This window comes from Moschus berezovskii, chromosome X (genome assembly GCF_049115385.1).
Source record: "Moschus berezovskii isolate FMDL1 chromosome X, NW_MosBer_1.0, whole genome shotgun sequence".
Classification (NCBI taxonomy): Eukaryota; Metazoa; Chordata; class Mammalia; order Artiodactyla; family Moschidae; genus Moschus; species Moschus berezovskii.
Genome location: NC_142488.1, coordinates 109,579,853 through 109,597,562, shown reverse-complemented (window position 1 = coordinate 109,597,562; position 17,710 = coordinate 109,579,853). Strand labels below are relative to the sequence as shown.

Below are 17,710 nucleotides of genomic sequence, written 5' to 3'. Positions count from 1 at the left end.
CCACACTGCACTCTATTGGAAGCTTAAAATCAGAAAGGACCATTTCCCCATTTCCCTTGTTAGACCCATGATTTATCAAACACTTATGTCCCTTTAGGCACTGTTTGCAAAGGCTGTGCTAATATTAAACAACATGCACACCTTTATCAGAAAACCCAGGCACGCCAAGAACAGCAGAGAAGCTCATGATAAATGGTTGTAAGATATATTAGTGGTGTTGGAATTTTTTCCCAACTTACATTCTTTTAACTCCAATTTTTTCTGCCACCTACTCCTCATAATACTTTCTTCGAAATAAGACAAAAGGAAAACATTTGGGTGACATACAAAAAACCAATATTTATTTTACTCAAGCTTTTCTGCAAAAAGTTAAACAAAATGATCCCCAGTTGAAGGCATTACCAAAAATGTTAACATAGTTTCACATATTCCTTCTGTGCCAGATAAGGAAAAGACTTATCTGAATGAAAGAATAAGAATGACCATTCTTACAGTGGGTTTACTTAGCTATGTGGAGAAAAAAAAAAACATATAGGTTAGACATCAAATAGTACATAAACCTACTAGTTTCCTATAGGTAGTGGGAATTAAGCTGATGTATTAAAGTATCCAATTACTCTCAAGACCTGGGGATCACTTTTCAGGAATTATAAAACAGCCATAGGCACTCCCATAATTCACCACCTCATTTTTTCCCCCAACTATTCTGCTACTAAAAGAGCAAGATGGAAACAAAACACAATTTCCCACTCCCAGGCTGCAAGACTGTCTGGCATCAGTAGTTCCTTAGATCATCAGAATATTAGAGCATCCCCCACCACTGCCATCTAAGTAGGATGACACGAAAAATGGCTTTGGGTGAGGCATTTAGGTGTTGTGTTTTCTGGAAGTATAAGATCTGGCTAGGAAATAATAATCTCTTTCCTACACAGGAAAACCTAATATTCTTTCTAGAGAACAGTAGGGCAGAATGGAACATCCATGCCTGTCTTTCAGCCTCAACCTGACCTCAAATATAGAAGTACAGGGAGGAAACATCTTGACATCTGCCATTGCCATGAGCCCCAATTTCCTCCTCCGCTGTGGTGCAAGAAGGACATTGCCACTTTTGCCCAAACCTGTAGAGTAGGGATGTCTTATCTCCCTTCCCCCTAAGAGCAGGAATTGGAACTAGCACTATCTTATTAATATGAAAGAATGAATGTTTGGAGAACTTGTGACATAGAGTTCTCAAGTTCCTAAAAGTAATCTGAGTCTATGTGAGGAGGGGGACTTCTCATTTCCATACTCTGAATATAGAGGAAGTAGAAATAGAGGGAGTATATATATATACACATATGAATATGTTGTGGGGATGGGTGAGGATGGAGCCCTAACATAGGCAAAAAAAAAAAAAACAAAAAACTCAAAGGACTAACGTTGGTGCCTGGGATGGCTGGCTATCAGTATTAGAAAATGAAGCCTGCTAATTTGGGGGAGTAAGGGAAAAAAGAAAGATACAACTATTCTTTTTTTCTCAAGCAAATATCAAAGTTCTAAATGAAGAGAACACTTCTGTGTAGAAAATGCATAAACAGTAAATGCTGAAAACCTTCAAATAAATGCAGACTCACGTAGAATTTACAAAATATGCAAGAATTAGTCATTGTTTCTCAATCTACTCACACTTTTCCTGAGATGCAAATTACTCCCTGCTCCTCTAGGTGCTGTGAGCAGATTTATATTCTAATTGCTAATGAGAGGTGAAAGAATACACAGAGGGAGATGAGGGAGAATGCAAAAGGGGAAATCGGGGTGGGGAGTGGGGAGCTAAAACGTCTGGAAAATGACTGGTGGGGAGAAAAAACTGATTGAGCCCCAACTAGATGGTGAATTCTTTGAGGGAGTCAGCGCTTCACAGCTGGAGGCCCAATACAATCTGGACATGTGCTAAATACTTGATCTGAATAGCAGTGGTGAAGAAGAAATTCATCATTAGAGACTGTGTCTTTCAAACTCTAATATCCAATAAGTTGTTCTGCCTCCACTGCCATTAAAAGCCTGCAATGGCTTCAAAAGTTCTAAGTAAAGAAGCTGCCTCTGCTTTTTCTGTAGTCACAGCAGGCCGACATGGATGCCTGGGCCTTTCAAAGCAGAGGAAAATGCTGCTGGAGGGGATGAAGATTCCAGACTATGAAAGAGTTTTAATAGCCGTAGCCCCAACTCAATGGGATCCCAAACAATAGATAACATATTCTATCAATTCTGTTTTGTTAGATGTTCTCTATGACTCAAGTTTCACTTCAGTATTTGCACCCAAAATGAGTTCTCCTACAAATAATATGTGTTGGTATTATCTGAGAAAAAGAATTCAAAGCAGGCATAGATCCCTCAGGAAGTTGTCACAACTCTTGATAAGATTAACTTGACTGCCATCATCACTTTCTAGCTTTTGCTCCCTAGTGTGAAGCCTTCGTAAAAGATGTCTGATTTTATAATTCAACAAGAATGACTCCCTTCTTTTCTCCAAAGGGCCTATTATTTTTAGTTTTTTGGTGCACGACTCAACAGAAAGACCTGTGGCTCTTATGAGCTGCCTGTTTTAAAATGGTCCAGTAGTTTCAGTTTCCCTTTAACAAGTTCCCAGATAATAAATGGAGAAGAGAATGAATCTTCACAAGGTCACATTGAAGGTTAAAATAAATTATCTCCATCACTGAGAGGCTCTCTTCAGGCTTTCTATCAGCACTACAGAGTCAGTTTCTTCTTTGGTTTGCTTCTCATAGATGTCATACTTTTTCCAGTGCTGGAAGGGAAGAAAAAGCACATGATGACTTTTCTAAACAATGTTCTTTTCCTGAGTACCCGCAGTAAGTGCTTATTTTTAGGTTTGTGTGCATGGAACCCTGAGTGTATGTTTTCCTGTTTGTTTTGGGTTTTTTTGTTTGTTTTGACCCAAGAATCTTCGTCTGTTTGGACAATTAAACGAATTGATGAAGAAAAAAAAAGCATGGGGTTGTTATATGATGTTTAATAGCTATCTCAAAAGGTAAACTTATGTGGACATCTCCAAAACTGGAAACAAAGTCTTTTGTAGAAGAATGAAAGAGTGACATGCTTTTCTTCAACTGTTTCTATCTTTAGTTTTTTACTGCTCAAATTTGACCATTGCTCCGGAGCTGTCAGAGGCTCAGAAAGGCATCAAGATTTATGGCAATATACAAAATATCCTAGAAGAGAGTGCAGTTAAAAGTTTTGAAAGACCTTGCATTAACAACTTCATGGAACATCATTTGCAAGAACAGGGAATTGTGCATACAAAGTAAGCACATCTTGAACTCAAGGTAAGTGTGTCTCTTATGGTGAAAGCCAATATCCTAGTCCTTGCCTCCCTTCCTTCCAAGTCAGAGGAAAGGGTGAAATGTGAGCTCAGTCCCCTCATCTGTAAAACACAGTTGTTAGACTAAACCAAGGGACAGCAAACTATGTTTTAAGGGCCAAATCTAGCAGGCTGCTTGTTTTTGTAAATGAAGTTTTATTAGAACATAGTCACGTCCATTTGTTTCTATCACCTACAGCTGTTTTCATGCTACAACAGCAGAGCTGAGTTGCTGTAACAGACCCAAGGGCTTATGAAACCAAAAATATTTACTATCTTGTTCTTTACAGAAAAAGTTTGCCAATCCCTGCGCTAGATTATTTCTAAGCTCCTTTCGGCTCTGCTGTTTTCTGGTTCTGTAAGACTAGAGAAGTAAATGGAAAGAAGAAAAACTAAAAACAAATGACAATGATGATTCAGCTGCCTCATATTGTGCAACTGGAGATGGACCCAGCAAGTCAGGAGCAGCCAGTCTTCGAGTACATATAGAGGGATGAGTTGCGAAACCCTGCTTAAAATATCCAAAGTATTCTAAATATTTAACTGTGATACTCCTAGGAGACAGGCTACAATAAAAAATACTGACAATTCTGAGTGCTGATAAGGATGCAGAGTACCTGGACTTCTTATATATTGCTGGTGGCAACGTAAAATAGCACAATCACTATGGAAAACAGTCTGACAGTTACTGAATGTCTTACACTTACTGAATGACCCAGAAATCTCACTCCCAGGTACTGACCGAACAGAAAGGAAGATATGTCCACACAAAGATCTCTATATGAATGTTTATAGCAGCTTTATTCATAAAAGCCAAAAATCAGGAATAGTCATGATGTCCTTGAACAAGTAAGTGGTTAAATAAAAATAAAAGCAATGGCACACAACAACACAGCAACATCATGCTAAGTGAAAGAAGCCAGACTCAAAAATCTGTGGGTTGCATGAGTATTTTGGGCTTCCCTGGTGGCTCAAATGGTAAAGAATCTGCCTGCCAATACAGGAGACCTAGGTTTGATTCCTGGGTTGGGAAGATCCCCTGGAGAAGGAAATGGCAACCCACTCCAGTTTTCTTGCCTGCAAAACCCCATGGACAGAGGAGCCTGGGGGGCTACAGTCCAATTAGCCACAAAGAGTCAGACACAACTGAGTGACTAACACTTTCACCATTCACTTTAATCATGATTCCATTTATATAATATTCAGGAAAAGGCAAAATCTTACGGATAGAAAACAGATCAGTGGCTGCAAAGGTACAGGATCAGGGATGGGGGTGTACTGTAAGAGAGTATGAGGGAACTTGGAGGGATGATGGGAGTTTTCTGTATCTTGACTGGAGTGGTGGCTACAAAATTGCATACATTCGCTAAAACTCTTCTAACTGTACACTTAAAAGTAAAATGTATGGTATGTAAATCTTAACACAACTAAATTTTTAAAAATGTACAGATATCTGATTAAAAAAAATCTAAAAAATTATATAACCTTAAAGTAATGGTTTATCCAATAAATGGCACTAAGACAACTGGCTAAACATTTGAAAAATAAACCCTACTTCACAGCCTATATGGATAAACCCTCTATGGATTAAAGACCTGTATGTGAAAAACAAAATCAAGTAAGTCCTGGAAAAATGTATTAAGGAGCAATTATATAAATCTGTAGTAGGAAAGAGCTTTCTACACATAAAAAATAAAGGAAGAGGGAGAATAAGATGGCAGAGGAATAGGTGGACATGGAGTACAACTCTCTTCAAGGATACATCAGGAATACATCTTCAGACACAGAAGTGCATGCAGAACACCAACTGACAGCAGACAGGAGTACCTGACCAGAGGAAAAGAATCCGTGTAAAACTTGGTAGGATGAAAGAACTAGGGGAAAAAACAGGAGTATTAGTAGGACTAGACCTGCACTTGGCAGGTGGGGGAACTGAAGCAGGGGTCTGATCCCCACATCGGAGCAATCATCTGAGTCAGAGGAGAAACATTTAAGGCTGAGAGTGAAATAGCTGATCTGTGGCAGCCTAAATGGAATGAGAATCAGACAGTCCTTGCTGCAGCCATACATACCCTAGACAGGGACACAGGTCTCCTGGAAGGTCCAGCGACTGGGAGCTGAAGTTTAGGGACTGTGGAGCAATCCCAGGGCGAGGGCTTCTGTTGACTGGGGCGAGACCAACTGAGGGGACTTGAGGGAGGAGATTGTGGTGGGAAATGCCTGTGTAGGAAAGCCAGGCAGCCATGGAAGCAAGGCAATAGTGCTGAGTCACACGTAGCGGGTGGAGCCATCACCATAGCTTCTCTCTCCCCACACACCAGCACTGGCAGCTGAACAATAGAGAGGCTTGCCCATCAAACCCTTGACTGAACTGAACTACAGAGCAGGACCCCACCCAGGGTGCTCCTTTAAGTGCCTGATGCGCCTATCTATAGAATAAGACCCCAGCCAGGGGGGCCCCCCTCTATGTACCTGACACACCAAACAACAGAGAAGGACTCCAGGCAAGGGAGCCCTTTAAGTGCCTGAATGGGGTTATGGAGAAAGACTGGCCAAAGAGATCTTCTGATCATCAGCTACAAGGGGCTTGAAAAAAAGACTCTGATAGGGCCATAACTCCTGCGGTAGAGGCAGTCTGTGTCCCTGCTCACTTAGTGCCACCAGGGTCCCCGCAGGCCAAGCAGCTCTACCACCTTCATGCTCAACTCTCACTGGGGCAGAGCTGCCACAGGCAAAAAAATTCTTGCATCTACGCATGCAGGGTCACTTCGGTTGTCTGACTCTTCGCAACCCTATAGACTATGGCCTGCTAGGCTTCTCTGTCAAGGAGGGGGGTTCTCCAGGCAAGAATGCTGGAGCGTATTGGCCAATACTGGTTGCCATACCCTTCCAGAGCACTATATTTCCTGCTGCCCAAGCTGCCAACTCCCCTAAGTACCTGGTACTGCCAGGACCCTTGAGACCAAAGCAGCTGCACCACCTCCACACCTGGCTCTCACAGGGGCAAACCCAAATCCTCCAGGGCAGCCTCAGGAGCAAATCCCAATGGAAGACCCACATGCAGAGGTGGAAATAAAACCACAGTTGAAACCCAGGGGCAGCGTGGCTAAGGAAGAAGACCCAAAACCTTCCCACCAGCTGTACAAGCTGCAGATTAAATCCACACAATCAACTAGGCAGACTCTGTCTATGGAATATATAAAAGGTCATGAGAGCTCCCACAAAAGAAAATGCACTAGTTCTGATAGCTGAGGGCATTGGAGGCAAGAACACATAGGAGTTGGACCAGATTAGAATACGAGCTGCCCACACAGCAGGTCCAGAGATCAGCACAGTGTTGGATGGCATCCTAGGGAGGTGAGGTGGACTTTGACTCCTGGAGAGGGAAAGGACTCTGACAGCAGTGACTCAGAAAAACATTTATTATTGTTAGGTTTTGACTTGTTCTGTAGATTCTTTTGGACTTTTTCTTTCTTTTTTTCCCCCTTTTTACCAACCTCTGTTGTAGTTGCAGATTTTATTGGCACTATGAAATCTATTGAATTTTTTCTTTTTTTTCTCAGTCACATTTTTCATTGTTATAAACCTTTGCCTGTACGTTGGGCTTTTGCAGTTCTGTGGAGTTTTCCCTTTTCTCTTTAATTTTAATTTTTTAAACCTATTATTATTTTTCTATATTTATTCCTTTGTTTGCCTTTCCTACTGTTATTTTCCCCTTGCAGTTAATCTTTAATGTATATGAATCTTCTTCATCTATCTCTATTTAATTTTGCATATTTATTATTTCTTTTCTTTCTTTCCTTTCCTCTCAACATATTTGTTAGCTTTGTTTTCATTGCTTTATTCCCCACTTGGCACCTTGAATTAGTTTTCTTTTCCAGTTTGTGCTTTAGTTAGTTTTTTTCTTAACTGGTAAATATAACTTTTGATTTCCATTGTTCCCTGGGTCAATCTAATGTACTTTAATATTGTTGGACTTTTTTGACTTTGCTCATGGGTGTATATGTATATGTGTATATTCCATTATTTTAATTATTATTTGCCTGATTTTGTAACTGCCATTTGTCTGGGGTTCATTTTTGGTTTCTTGTTTTTGGATATGTGTTTTAATCTCACTTAATGCCATAACAAACCACTTGTAGAATCTTCACTCCTGACCAGAGATCAAGTCCTGAGCCTTTGGGAGCACTGACTCCAAGACCCTAGACTACCAGAGAACTAACACTGCTGCTGCTGCTGCTGCTGCTAAGTCGCTTCAGTCGTGTCCGACTCTGTGCGACCCCATAGATGGCAGCCCACCAGGCTCTTCCGTCCTTGGGATTCTCCAGGCAAGAACACTGGAGTGGGTTGCCATTTCCTTCTCCAACAGAGAAGGAAACCTAGGGAGTATCAAATAGTGAGAACTCATACAAAGGAAACCACTTGAATTCAAGACCTGGCATCATCCAACCACCAGTAGCACCCTGTGAAGGACGCCTCATCTAAATAACAAAACAAAAATACAAACCCAATAATCAGCAGACAGGATTACCACCTCACTCAGCCTTGCCCATCAGAGGAAAAACAAACAAACAAACAAAAACTCAGCACAAAACTCACCCTATACGAAGCTCACACAAACCACTGGATCAAAAACTTAGGAGGGCAGAAACCAAAAGGAAGAAAGAATTCAACACCAAAGCCTGGGAAAAGGAAACTTTGAACACAATAACATATCAAAAAAATAATGAAAAGGCAGATAAATACTACACAAATGAAGGAACAAACTAGAAACACAGAAGTCCAAATAAATTAAGAGGAAATAGGCAAACCAGCTGAAAAAGAATTCAGAATAAAGATAGTAAAGATGATCAAAAACCTTGAAAACAAAATGGAGAAAATGCAAGAATCAATTAACAAAGACCTAGAAGAATTAAAGAATAAATGTACAGAGACAAACAACACAATTACTGAAATTAAAAGTATTCCAGAAGAAATCAATAGCAGAATATCTGAAGCAGAAAAATGAATCATTGATCTGGAAGATAAAATGGTGGAAATAACTGCTGAAGAGCAGAATAAAGTAAAAAGAATTGAGGATAGTCTCAGAGTCCTCTGGGACAATAACAAACGCACCAACATTTGAATTATAGGGGTCCCAGAAGAAGAAGAAGAGAAAAAGAAAGGATATGAGAAAAGTTTTGAAGAGATTATAGCTGAAAATTTCCTCAACATGGAAAAGGAAATAGTCAGTCAAGTCCAAGAGGCACAAAGAGTCCCATACAGGATAAACCCAAGGAGAAACATGCCAAGACATATACTAATCAAACTAACAAAGATTGAACACAAAGAATAATAAAGCAGAAAGGGAGAAGCAACAAATAACACACAAGGGAAACCCCATATATTTAACACTGATCTTAGAGCAGGAACTGTGCAGGCCAGAAGGGAATGGCAGGATATAATTTAAAGTACTGAAACAGAAAAATCTACAACCAAGATTACTCTATCTGGCAAGGATCTCTTTCAAAACTGATGGAGAAATAAAAAACTTTTCAAACAAGCAAAAGTTAAGAGAATTCACTACCACCAAACCAGCTTTACAACAAATGCTAAAGGAACTTATATAGTCAGGAAATACAAGAGAAGAAAAAGATCTACAAAAACAAACCCCAAACAATTAAGGCAATGGCATTAGGAACATACATATCAATAATTACTTTAAGTGGAAACAGATTAAATGCTCCGACCAAAAGACACAGACCACCTGAATGGATACAAAAACAAGACCCATGTGTATGCTGTCTATTAGAAAACCACTTCAGACCTAAAGACACATATAGACTGAAAGTGGGATGCAAAAATATATTCCATGCAAATGGAAAGCAAAAGAAAGCTGGCGTAGCAATCCTCATATCAGACAAAGTAGACCTTCAGATAAAGAATATTACAAGAGATAAGGAAGGACACTACATAATGATCAAGGGATCAATCCAAGAGGAAGACATAACAATTGTAAATATCTATGCACGCAACACAGGAGTACCTCAATACACAAGACAAACACTAACAGACATAAAAGGAGAAATTGAAAGTAACACAATAATAGTAGGAGACTTTAACACCCCACTTACCAATGGACAGTTCACCAAAACAGAAAATTAATAAGGAAACATGTCTTATATGATACATTAGATGAGATGGGTTTCACTGATATCTTCAGGACATTCCATCCAAATGCAGAAGAATATAACTTCTCAAGTGCACATGAAACATTCTCCAGGATAGACCACATCTTGGATCACAAATGAAACCTCAGTAAATTTAAGAAAATTGAAATTGTATCAAGCATCTTTTTTGACCACAACACTATGAGATGGGATGAGGTTTTTTTACAAGAAAAAAACTGTAAGAAACACAAACACATAGAGATTAAACAACATGTTTCTAAATAACCAACAGGTTACTGATGAAATCAAAAGGGAAATCAAAAAATTTCTAGAAACAAATGACAATGAAAACACAACTCAAAACCTATGGGATGCAGCAAAAGCAGTTCTAAGAGGGAAGTTTATAACAATACAATCCTATCTCAAGAAACAAGAAAAACATTGAATAGACAACCTAACTTTACACCTAAAACAACTGGAAAAAGAGGAACAAAAACAACCAAAATTAGTAGAAGGAAAGAAATCATAAAGATATGAGGAGAAATAAATGAAAAAGAAATGAAAGAAACAACAGTAAAGATTAATAAAATGAAAAGCTGGTTCTTTAAGAAGATAAACAAAATTAACAAGCCTTTAGCCAGACTCATCAAGAAAAAAAGAGAGAAGAATCAAATAAACAAAATTAGAAATGAAAAAGGAGAGGTAACAACAGACAATGCAGAAATACAAAGAATTATAAGAGACTATTATGAACAACTATGTGGCAATAAAATGGATAGCCTGGAAGAAATGGACAGATTCTTAGAAAAGTTCAATCTTCCATGACTGAGACAGGAAAAAATAGAAATTATGAACAGCCCAATTACGAGCACTGAAATTGAAAGTGTGAGAAAAAAACTCCCAAAAAACAAAAGCCCAGGACCTTATGGCTTCACAGGAGAACTCTATCAAACATTTAGAGAAGAGCTAATGCCTATCCTTCTAAAACTCTTCCAAAAAATTGCAGAGGAAGGAACACTTCCAAACTCATTCTATGAGGCCACCATCACCCTGATACCAAAACCAGACAAAGACAACACTAAAAAACTAAACTACAGGCCAAAACACTGATGAACATAGATGCAAAAATCCTCAACAAAATTTTAGCAAACAGAATTCAGCAACACATCAAAAAGCTCATACACCATGATCAAGTTGGGTTTATTCCAGGAATTCAACAATTCTTCAATATTTGCAAATCACTGTGATACACCATCGGAGAAGGCAATGGCAAGCCACTCCAGTACTCTTGCCTAGAAAATAACATGGATGGAGGAGCCTGGTAGGCTGCAGTCCATGGGGTCACTATGAGTCTGACATGACTGAGTGACTTCACTTTCACTTTTCACTTTCACACATTGGAGAAGGAAATGGCAACCCACTCCAGTGTTCTTGCCTGGAGAATCCCAGGGACGGGGGAGCCTGGTGGGCTGCCATCTATGGGGTCACACAGAGTCAGATACGACTGAAGTGACTTAGCAGCAGCAGCAGCAGTGATACACCATATTAACAAATTGAAAGATAAAAATCACATGATCATCTCAAATAGATGCAGCAAAAGCCTTTGACAAAATTCAGCACCCATTTGTGATTAAAACGCTTCAAAAAAAAATGGGCATAGAAGGAACCTACCTCAACATAGCAAAGGCCATGTATCATAAGCCTACAGCAAACATTCTCAATGGTGAAAAACTGAAAGCATTCTCCTTATGATCAGGAACAAGACAAGAGTGTCCACTTTCACCATTATTATTCAACATAGTTCTGGAAGTCCTAGCTATAGCAATCAGAGAAGAAAAAGAAATAAAAGGAATCCAGATCGGGAAAGAAGTAAAGTTCTCATTGTTTGCAGATGACATGATACTGTATATAGAACCCTAAAGATAGTATCAGGAAATTACAAGATCTAATCAGTGAATTTCACAAAGTTTCAGGATACAAAATCAATACACAGAAATCACTTGCATTTCTATATACTAACTATGAATAATCTGAAAGAGAAATTAAGGAATCAATCCCATTCACCATTGCAACAAAAAGAATTAAATATCTAGGAATAAACTTACCTAAGGAGACAAAATAATTGTATACAAAAAAATATAAGACACTAATGAAAGAATTCAAAGATGACAAAAGCAGGTGGAGACAACAAAAACATAATCCATGTTACTGGGTAGGAAGAATCAATGTTGTGAAAATGGCTATACTATCAAATGCAATCTAAAGATTCAATGTGATCCCTATCAAGTTGCCAATGACATTTTTCACAGAACTAGAGCAAAAAATTTCACAATTCATATGGAAACACAAAAGACCCCGAATAGCCAAAGCAGTCTTGAGAAAGAGGAATGGAGCTGAAAGAATCAACCTTCCTGACTTCAGATTATACTAGAAAGCTACAGTCATCAAGACAGTATGATACTGGCACAAAAACAGAAATATAGACCAATGGAACAAGATAGAAAGCCTAGAAATAAACCCATGCACCTATGGGTACCTTATTTTTGACAAAGGAGTCAAGAATATACAATGGGGCAGAGACAGCCTCTTCAATAAATGGTCCTGGAAAAACTGGACAGCTACATGTAGAAGAATGAAATTAGAACACTTCCTAGTACCACACACAAAGATAAACTCAAAATGGATTAAAGACCTAAATATAAGATCAGAAACTATAAAACTCTTAGAGGAAAATATAGGCAGAACACTCAATGACATAAATCAAAGCAAGATCCTCTATGACCCACCTCCTAGAGTAATGGAAATAAAAACAAAAGTAAACCTGACTAAACCTAAAAGCTTTTGCACAGCAAAGGAAACTATAAGCAAGGTGAAAAGACAACCCTCAGAATGGGAGAAAATAATAGTTAATGAAACAACCGATAGAGGATTAATTTCCAAAATATACAAGTAGGTCATACAACTCAATGCCAGAAAAAACAAACAACCCAATCAAACAGTGGGGAAAAGACCTAAACAGACATTTCTCCAAAGAAGACATACAGATGGCTAACAAACACATGAAAAGATGCTCAACATTGCTCATTATTCATTTCAGTTCAGTTCAGTCGCTCAGTCATGTCCGACTCTCTGCGACCCCATGAATCACAGCACGCCAGGCCTCCCTGTCCATCACCAACTCCCAGAGTTCACTCAAACTCATGTCCATCAAGTCGGTGATGCCATCCAGCCATCTCATTAGTGATGCCATCCAGCCATCTCATTCTCTGTCGTCCCCATCTCCTCCTGCCCCCAATCCCTCCCAGCATCAGAGTCTTTTCCAGTGAGTCAACTCTTCACATGAGGTGGCCAAAGTACTGGAGTTTCAGCTTTAGCATCAGTCCTTCCAATGAACACCCAGGACTGATCTCCTTTAGAATGGACTGGTTGGATCTCCCTGCAGTCCAAGGGACTCTCAAGAGTCTTCTCCATTTCCACAGTTCAAAAGCATCAATTCTTTGGGATTATTAGAGAAATGCAAATCAAAACTACAATGAGATATCACCTCACACCGGTCAGAATGGCCACCATCAAAAAGTCTACAAATAATAAATGCTAGAGAGCATGTGGAGAAAAGGGAACACTCTTGCACTGTTGGTAGGAATGTAAATTGATACAGCCACTGTGGAAGATGGTATGGAGATGAACCAGAGGGATGGGATGGGGAGGGAGGTGGGAGGGGGGTTCAAGATGGGGAACACATGAACACCCAGGGCAGATTCATGTCAATGTATGGCAAAACCAATACAGTAAAGTAAAAAATAAAATAAATAAATTTTAAAAAATAGGAAAAAAAAAAAACCCCATATGACACAGCAATCCCACTCCTAGGCATATACCCTGAGGAAAACAAAATTGAAAAAGACACATGTATCCCATTGTTCACTGCAGCACTATTTACATTATCTAGAACATGGAAGCAACCTAGATGTCCATCAACAGATGAATGAAAAAAGAAGTTGTGGTACATATGCATAATGGAATATTAGTCAGCCATAAAAATGAATGCATTTGAGTCAGTTCTGATGTGGTGAATGAACCTAGTACCTATTATACAGAGTGAAGTGAGTCAGAAAGAGAAAAATAAATGTCATATTCTAAGGCATATATACGGAATCTAGAAAAATGGTACTGAAGAATTTATTTACAGGACAGCAATGGAGAAACAGACAGAATAGACTTATGGACATGAGGAGATGGGAGGAGGGGGTGAGATGTATGGAAAGAGTAACATGGAAATTTACATATGTAAAATAGATAGCCAATGGGAATTTGCTGTATGGCTCAGGAAACTCAAACAGGGGCTGTGTATCAATCTTGAGAGGTGGGATGGAGCAGGAGATGGGAGGGAGTTTCAAAAGGGAGAGGATATATGTATACCTATGGTTGATTCATGTTGAGCTTTGACAGAAAACAACAAAATTCTGTAAAGCAATTATCCTTCAATTAAATAAATAAATTTTAAAAAATAATAAAGGAAGATTTGACTGCAAAAAGGAAAACCTTTTGTACATTTTTAATCACCCTAAATACAATACAAAGGCAAACAGTGATGACAAACCAAAGGATTACTAATTGATATATTAACAGCTTTACAAACCACCAGGGAAAAGAATATTGCAGGGCAAAAACAAGCAATGAACAAGAATTTCACAGAAGAATTAATTCAAGTCAATGAACACATGAAAAATATAAAATTTGATATGTGAATTTAAAATAAGATGCCCTTTCCTCATCTATCACATTGGGAAGAATTTTTTTTTAATTAGATACATTCCTGTGGGCAAAAGCATGGCCAAACAACCAGTGAGTCATGCTACTGGTTGCTATGTAAGTCAGTACAACCTAGTTGTAATCAGTGCTTCTTGTGAAAAATTTAAGTATGTGTATTTTAATGTCACCATTTCCTTAATATGAAGGAATCATACCCTAGATATTGAACCAGAATGTTATACATCAGTAAAATAGACCTACCTCATTTTCTTGAACCTCTGTATAATATTTCATTGTATGACCGCACTATAATTTATTTAACCAGTATCCTTAATATTAATAGATATTTAATTTGTATATCCTTTTTGGATGACAATTTGTCAATGGCAGTTCGAGTTTAAAATGAATATAATCTTTCATCTGGCAATCTTAACTGTAACAATTTATCCCAAGAAAGTAATGAAATATATATGCTAATATTATTAGCTGTGAAATGATGCCTATAATAATAAAATTTAGATTAATCTAAATGGCCAATAATAGGGAACTGATCAAGTGCATCATGATATTGACACTCTGCTGCTGTAGCATGAAAGCAGCCACAGACAATATACATATGAATAGGCATGGCTGTGTTCCAACTGAACTTTATGGACACTGAAATTTGAATTTCATATAATTTTCTTCTTCAGATTTTTTCAACTACTTAAAAGTATAAACACCATTTGCAGCTTGCAGCCTGTATGCAAACAACTGGAAGACAGGAGTTGGCCCATGGTCTGTAGTTTACAGAGAAATCCTATGAGGAAGGTCGTGGATGGCAGCATAATTTTTTTTTAATTGAAGGATAATTGCTTTACAATGTTGTGTTGGTTTTTGCCATTATGACAACATGAATCAGCTATAAGTATACACATATCCCGGAGAAGGCAATGGCAAGCCACTCCAGTACTCTTGCCTGGAAAATCCCATGGACGGAGGAGCCTGGTAGGCTGCAGTCCATGTGGTCGCTAGGAGTCGGACATGACTGAGCAACTTCACTTTCACTTTTCACTTTCACGCATTGAAGGAAATGGCAACCTACTCCAGTGTTCTTGCCTGGAGAATCCCAGGGATGGCGGAGCCTGGTGGGCTGCCGTCTATGGGGTTGCACAGAGTCAGACACGACTGAAGCAACTTGGCAGCAGCAGCAGCATACACATATCCCCTCTCTCTTGAGTCTCTCTCCTCCCACCCCACCCTTCCATCCTGCCCACCCTTCTACTCTCTAGGTCCTCACAGAGCACCAGGCTGAGTTTCCTGTGTTATCTAGCAACTTTCCACTAGCTATCTGTTTTACACATGGTAATGTATATATTTCAAGGCAGCATAGTTCTTCTATTTCCCCAAATGCCACAATAAAAAGCACAAGCAGGAAAGGTGAGTGTGCAGGCTAAGTAGGAAGGCAAAGCTAAAATCTACATAGTCTGCAACAAGACCAGATCAAAGTGATGCTCCAATGAACCCTGAAATATGACTGTGTGGCCAAATTAGAGATGCTAGAAAAGCAGGATGGTATTAGTTACAGGAGAGTCTGGAGACAGAATCAGCAGGGCCTCTGGTAGGACTCTAAGACAACTCACTGAAATGTCAGCAAGCTGATGTATGAAGTGAGTGAGTCTGGTAGGAGTCTGCACTGTCCAAGAGTGACCAAATGAAAGGAGACCATGGGACAGCCTGGGAGCCACCTGGGCCCTTTGAGCTCTCAAAACCACCCAAAGCTCCCTTCCCGGGCCAACTCTACTCTGAAGAGAAACTGATGGAAACAGAATTCACACTGGCTAGGATAGAGCCAGGAGACACAAACTAGAGAGTCCAGATAAAAGTAGAGGAGGTGAACAGGCAGAGTCAGATTTCAGAAAGGAATTTACTATAATTAAATTGGCGAAAATAATAGAAGATGGAACTCTATAGCTATGAAATTAGAAAAAAAAAACTATCCTAAATCAAGCCTCCTTTTAAAACTTCAGGGAAACTACTTTCATGTAAAAATAAGCAACAGAATAATATTGTTACAGAATTAAAGCAGGCCAGAAAGATGTTCACCAAAAAAAATAGATGAAAATTATAATCTAATGTTTTAAAACTAGTGAAAAGATATTAAGAAAAAGTTATATGATATGGAAAAATGTACATGATATTAAAGAATATAAAAATTCAAAATAAGAGCAACTCAGAAATTATATGGTAAAACCCAAGAAACAGAAGTAAAAGAAAATAATCATTTCAGAAATGAAGACTAGCTAGAGGAAACATGGGCAAATAAACACAACAGATAATACCTTAAGAGAAGTAGAAGATGAGAAGAAGGATAATTTTTAAATCAAAAAGAAATGAGATTAAAATAATCAAAAAGAAAGTTATCAAAAGGATGTGACAAACATAGAAGACAGGCAAAGAAAATAAGGGGACAGAATAACAAAGTCTATAAGCAAAGAAATTTTTACTTAAATTTTAAAAAATGATTTGAAACTACATACTGAAAAGGCACACTATATACCTTGGAAAATCAACCCAGAATGACTAACACCAAGACATATCCTAATAAAATTATTAGACTTGAAGGAAAAGCCTTTTGATAAACAGGCAAAAAAGATCAAGTGTTTCAATACAGAGAGAATTGTCAGTAGACTTTGACAACATTTATGCCAGAAGAAAATGGATGACATATTTAAGACACCCAAGGCAAGAACATGTAAGCCCAGGATTTTATATCTAGCTAAAATGACTTTCAATTATTAATGAAGGAAACTCCATCAATGTGTAAATAATTCAGGACATGTTGGTCTCATGAATCCTGAGAAAACTTTTGGTACTTCATAAAACCAAATTACTAGAACGACATCGACAGAAAGACTGGGAGTTAGCATCAAATACATACCATACAGAATTAAGACTAAAAAGGGAGGGCTATAAGGAAGAAAATATAGTACATAATGACCTTATGCATTGGACATGTAGATACTGGACAACTTCAAGAATGGGGAGAGAATGGGAAGAACATATGGAAAATATGCTATATTTGATAATCATTAAAAATTATTTTATAGCTTTGTCAAAGGTTCAGAAATTCCTTCAGTTCCACCTGTTTCTTTCTCCTCTGTTAAATTCAAATAAAGATCTGAGCATTTTATTAAAACATGTTATATAATACAATTGGTTAAAAGCATGGACTGGAGGGAACTTCTTTGGTGGTCCATTGGCTAAGACTCCCCAGTCTCAATGCCGGGAGCCTGGGTTTGATCCCTGATCAGGGAACTAGATCCCACATGCCACAACTAAGAGTTCACATGCTGCAACTAATATTGAAGATCCCACATGCTGCAACTAAAATCCAGCATAGTTAAAAAAAACAAAGAAATATATTTTTTGAAAACTGTGGACCAGAGGATAAGAATGCCTGAGTTCAGAT

General features: G+C 38.5%; 1 protein-coding gene across 3 annotated transcripts in view; it reads right to left on the bottom strand.

Moving 5' to 3' along the window:
* Positions 1-17,710, bottom strand: part of IL13RA1 (interleukin 13 receptor subunit alpha 1) — a 78,638-nt gene that overhangs the window by 5,066 nt on the left and 55,862 nt on the right. The window contains exons 11-12 of one of the 3 annotated variants that reach the window (XM_088834146.1): positions 5,121-5,185; positions 4,244-4,983 (exon numbers count right to left, since the gene is read on the bottom strand). The exons of 1 other annotated variant lie outside the window; for it this stretch is intronic. In XM_088834146.1, the coding sequence (XP_088690272.1) occupies positions 4,875-4,983; positions 5,121-5,185 (174 nt within the window). In that variant the 3' untranslated portion in view covers positions 4,244-4,874. Of the gene's footprint in view, positions 1-313; positions 2,786-4,243; positions 4,984-5,120; positions 5,186-17,710 lie in introns of those variants that run through there. One more of the 3 variants, XM_055437949.2, reaches the window with a different exon arrangement.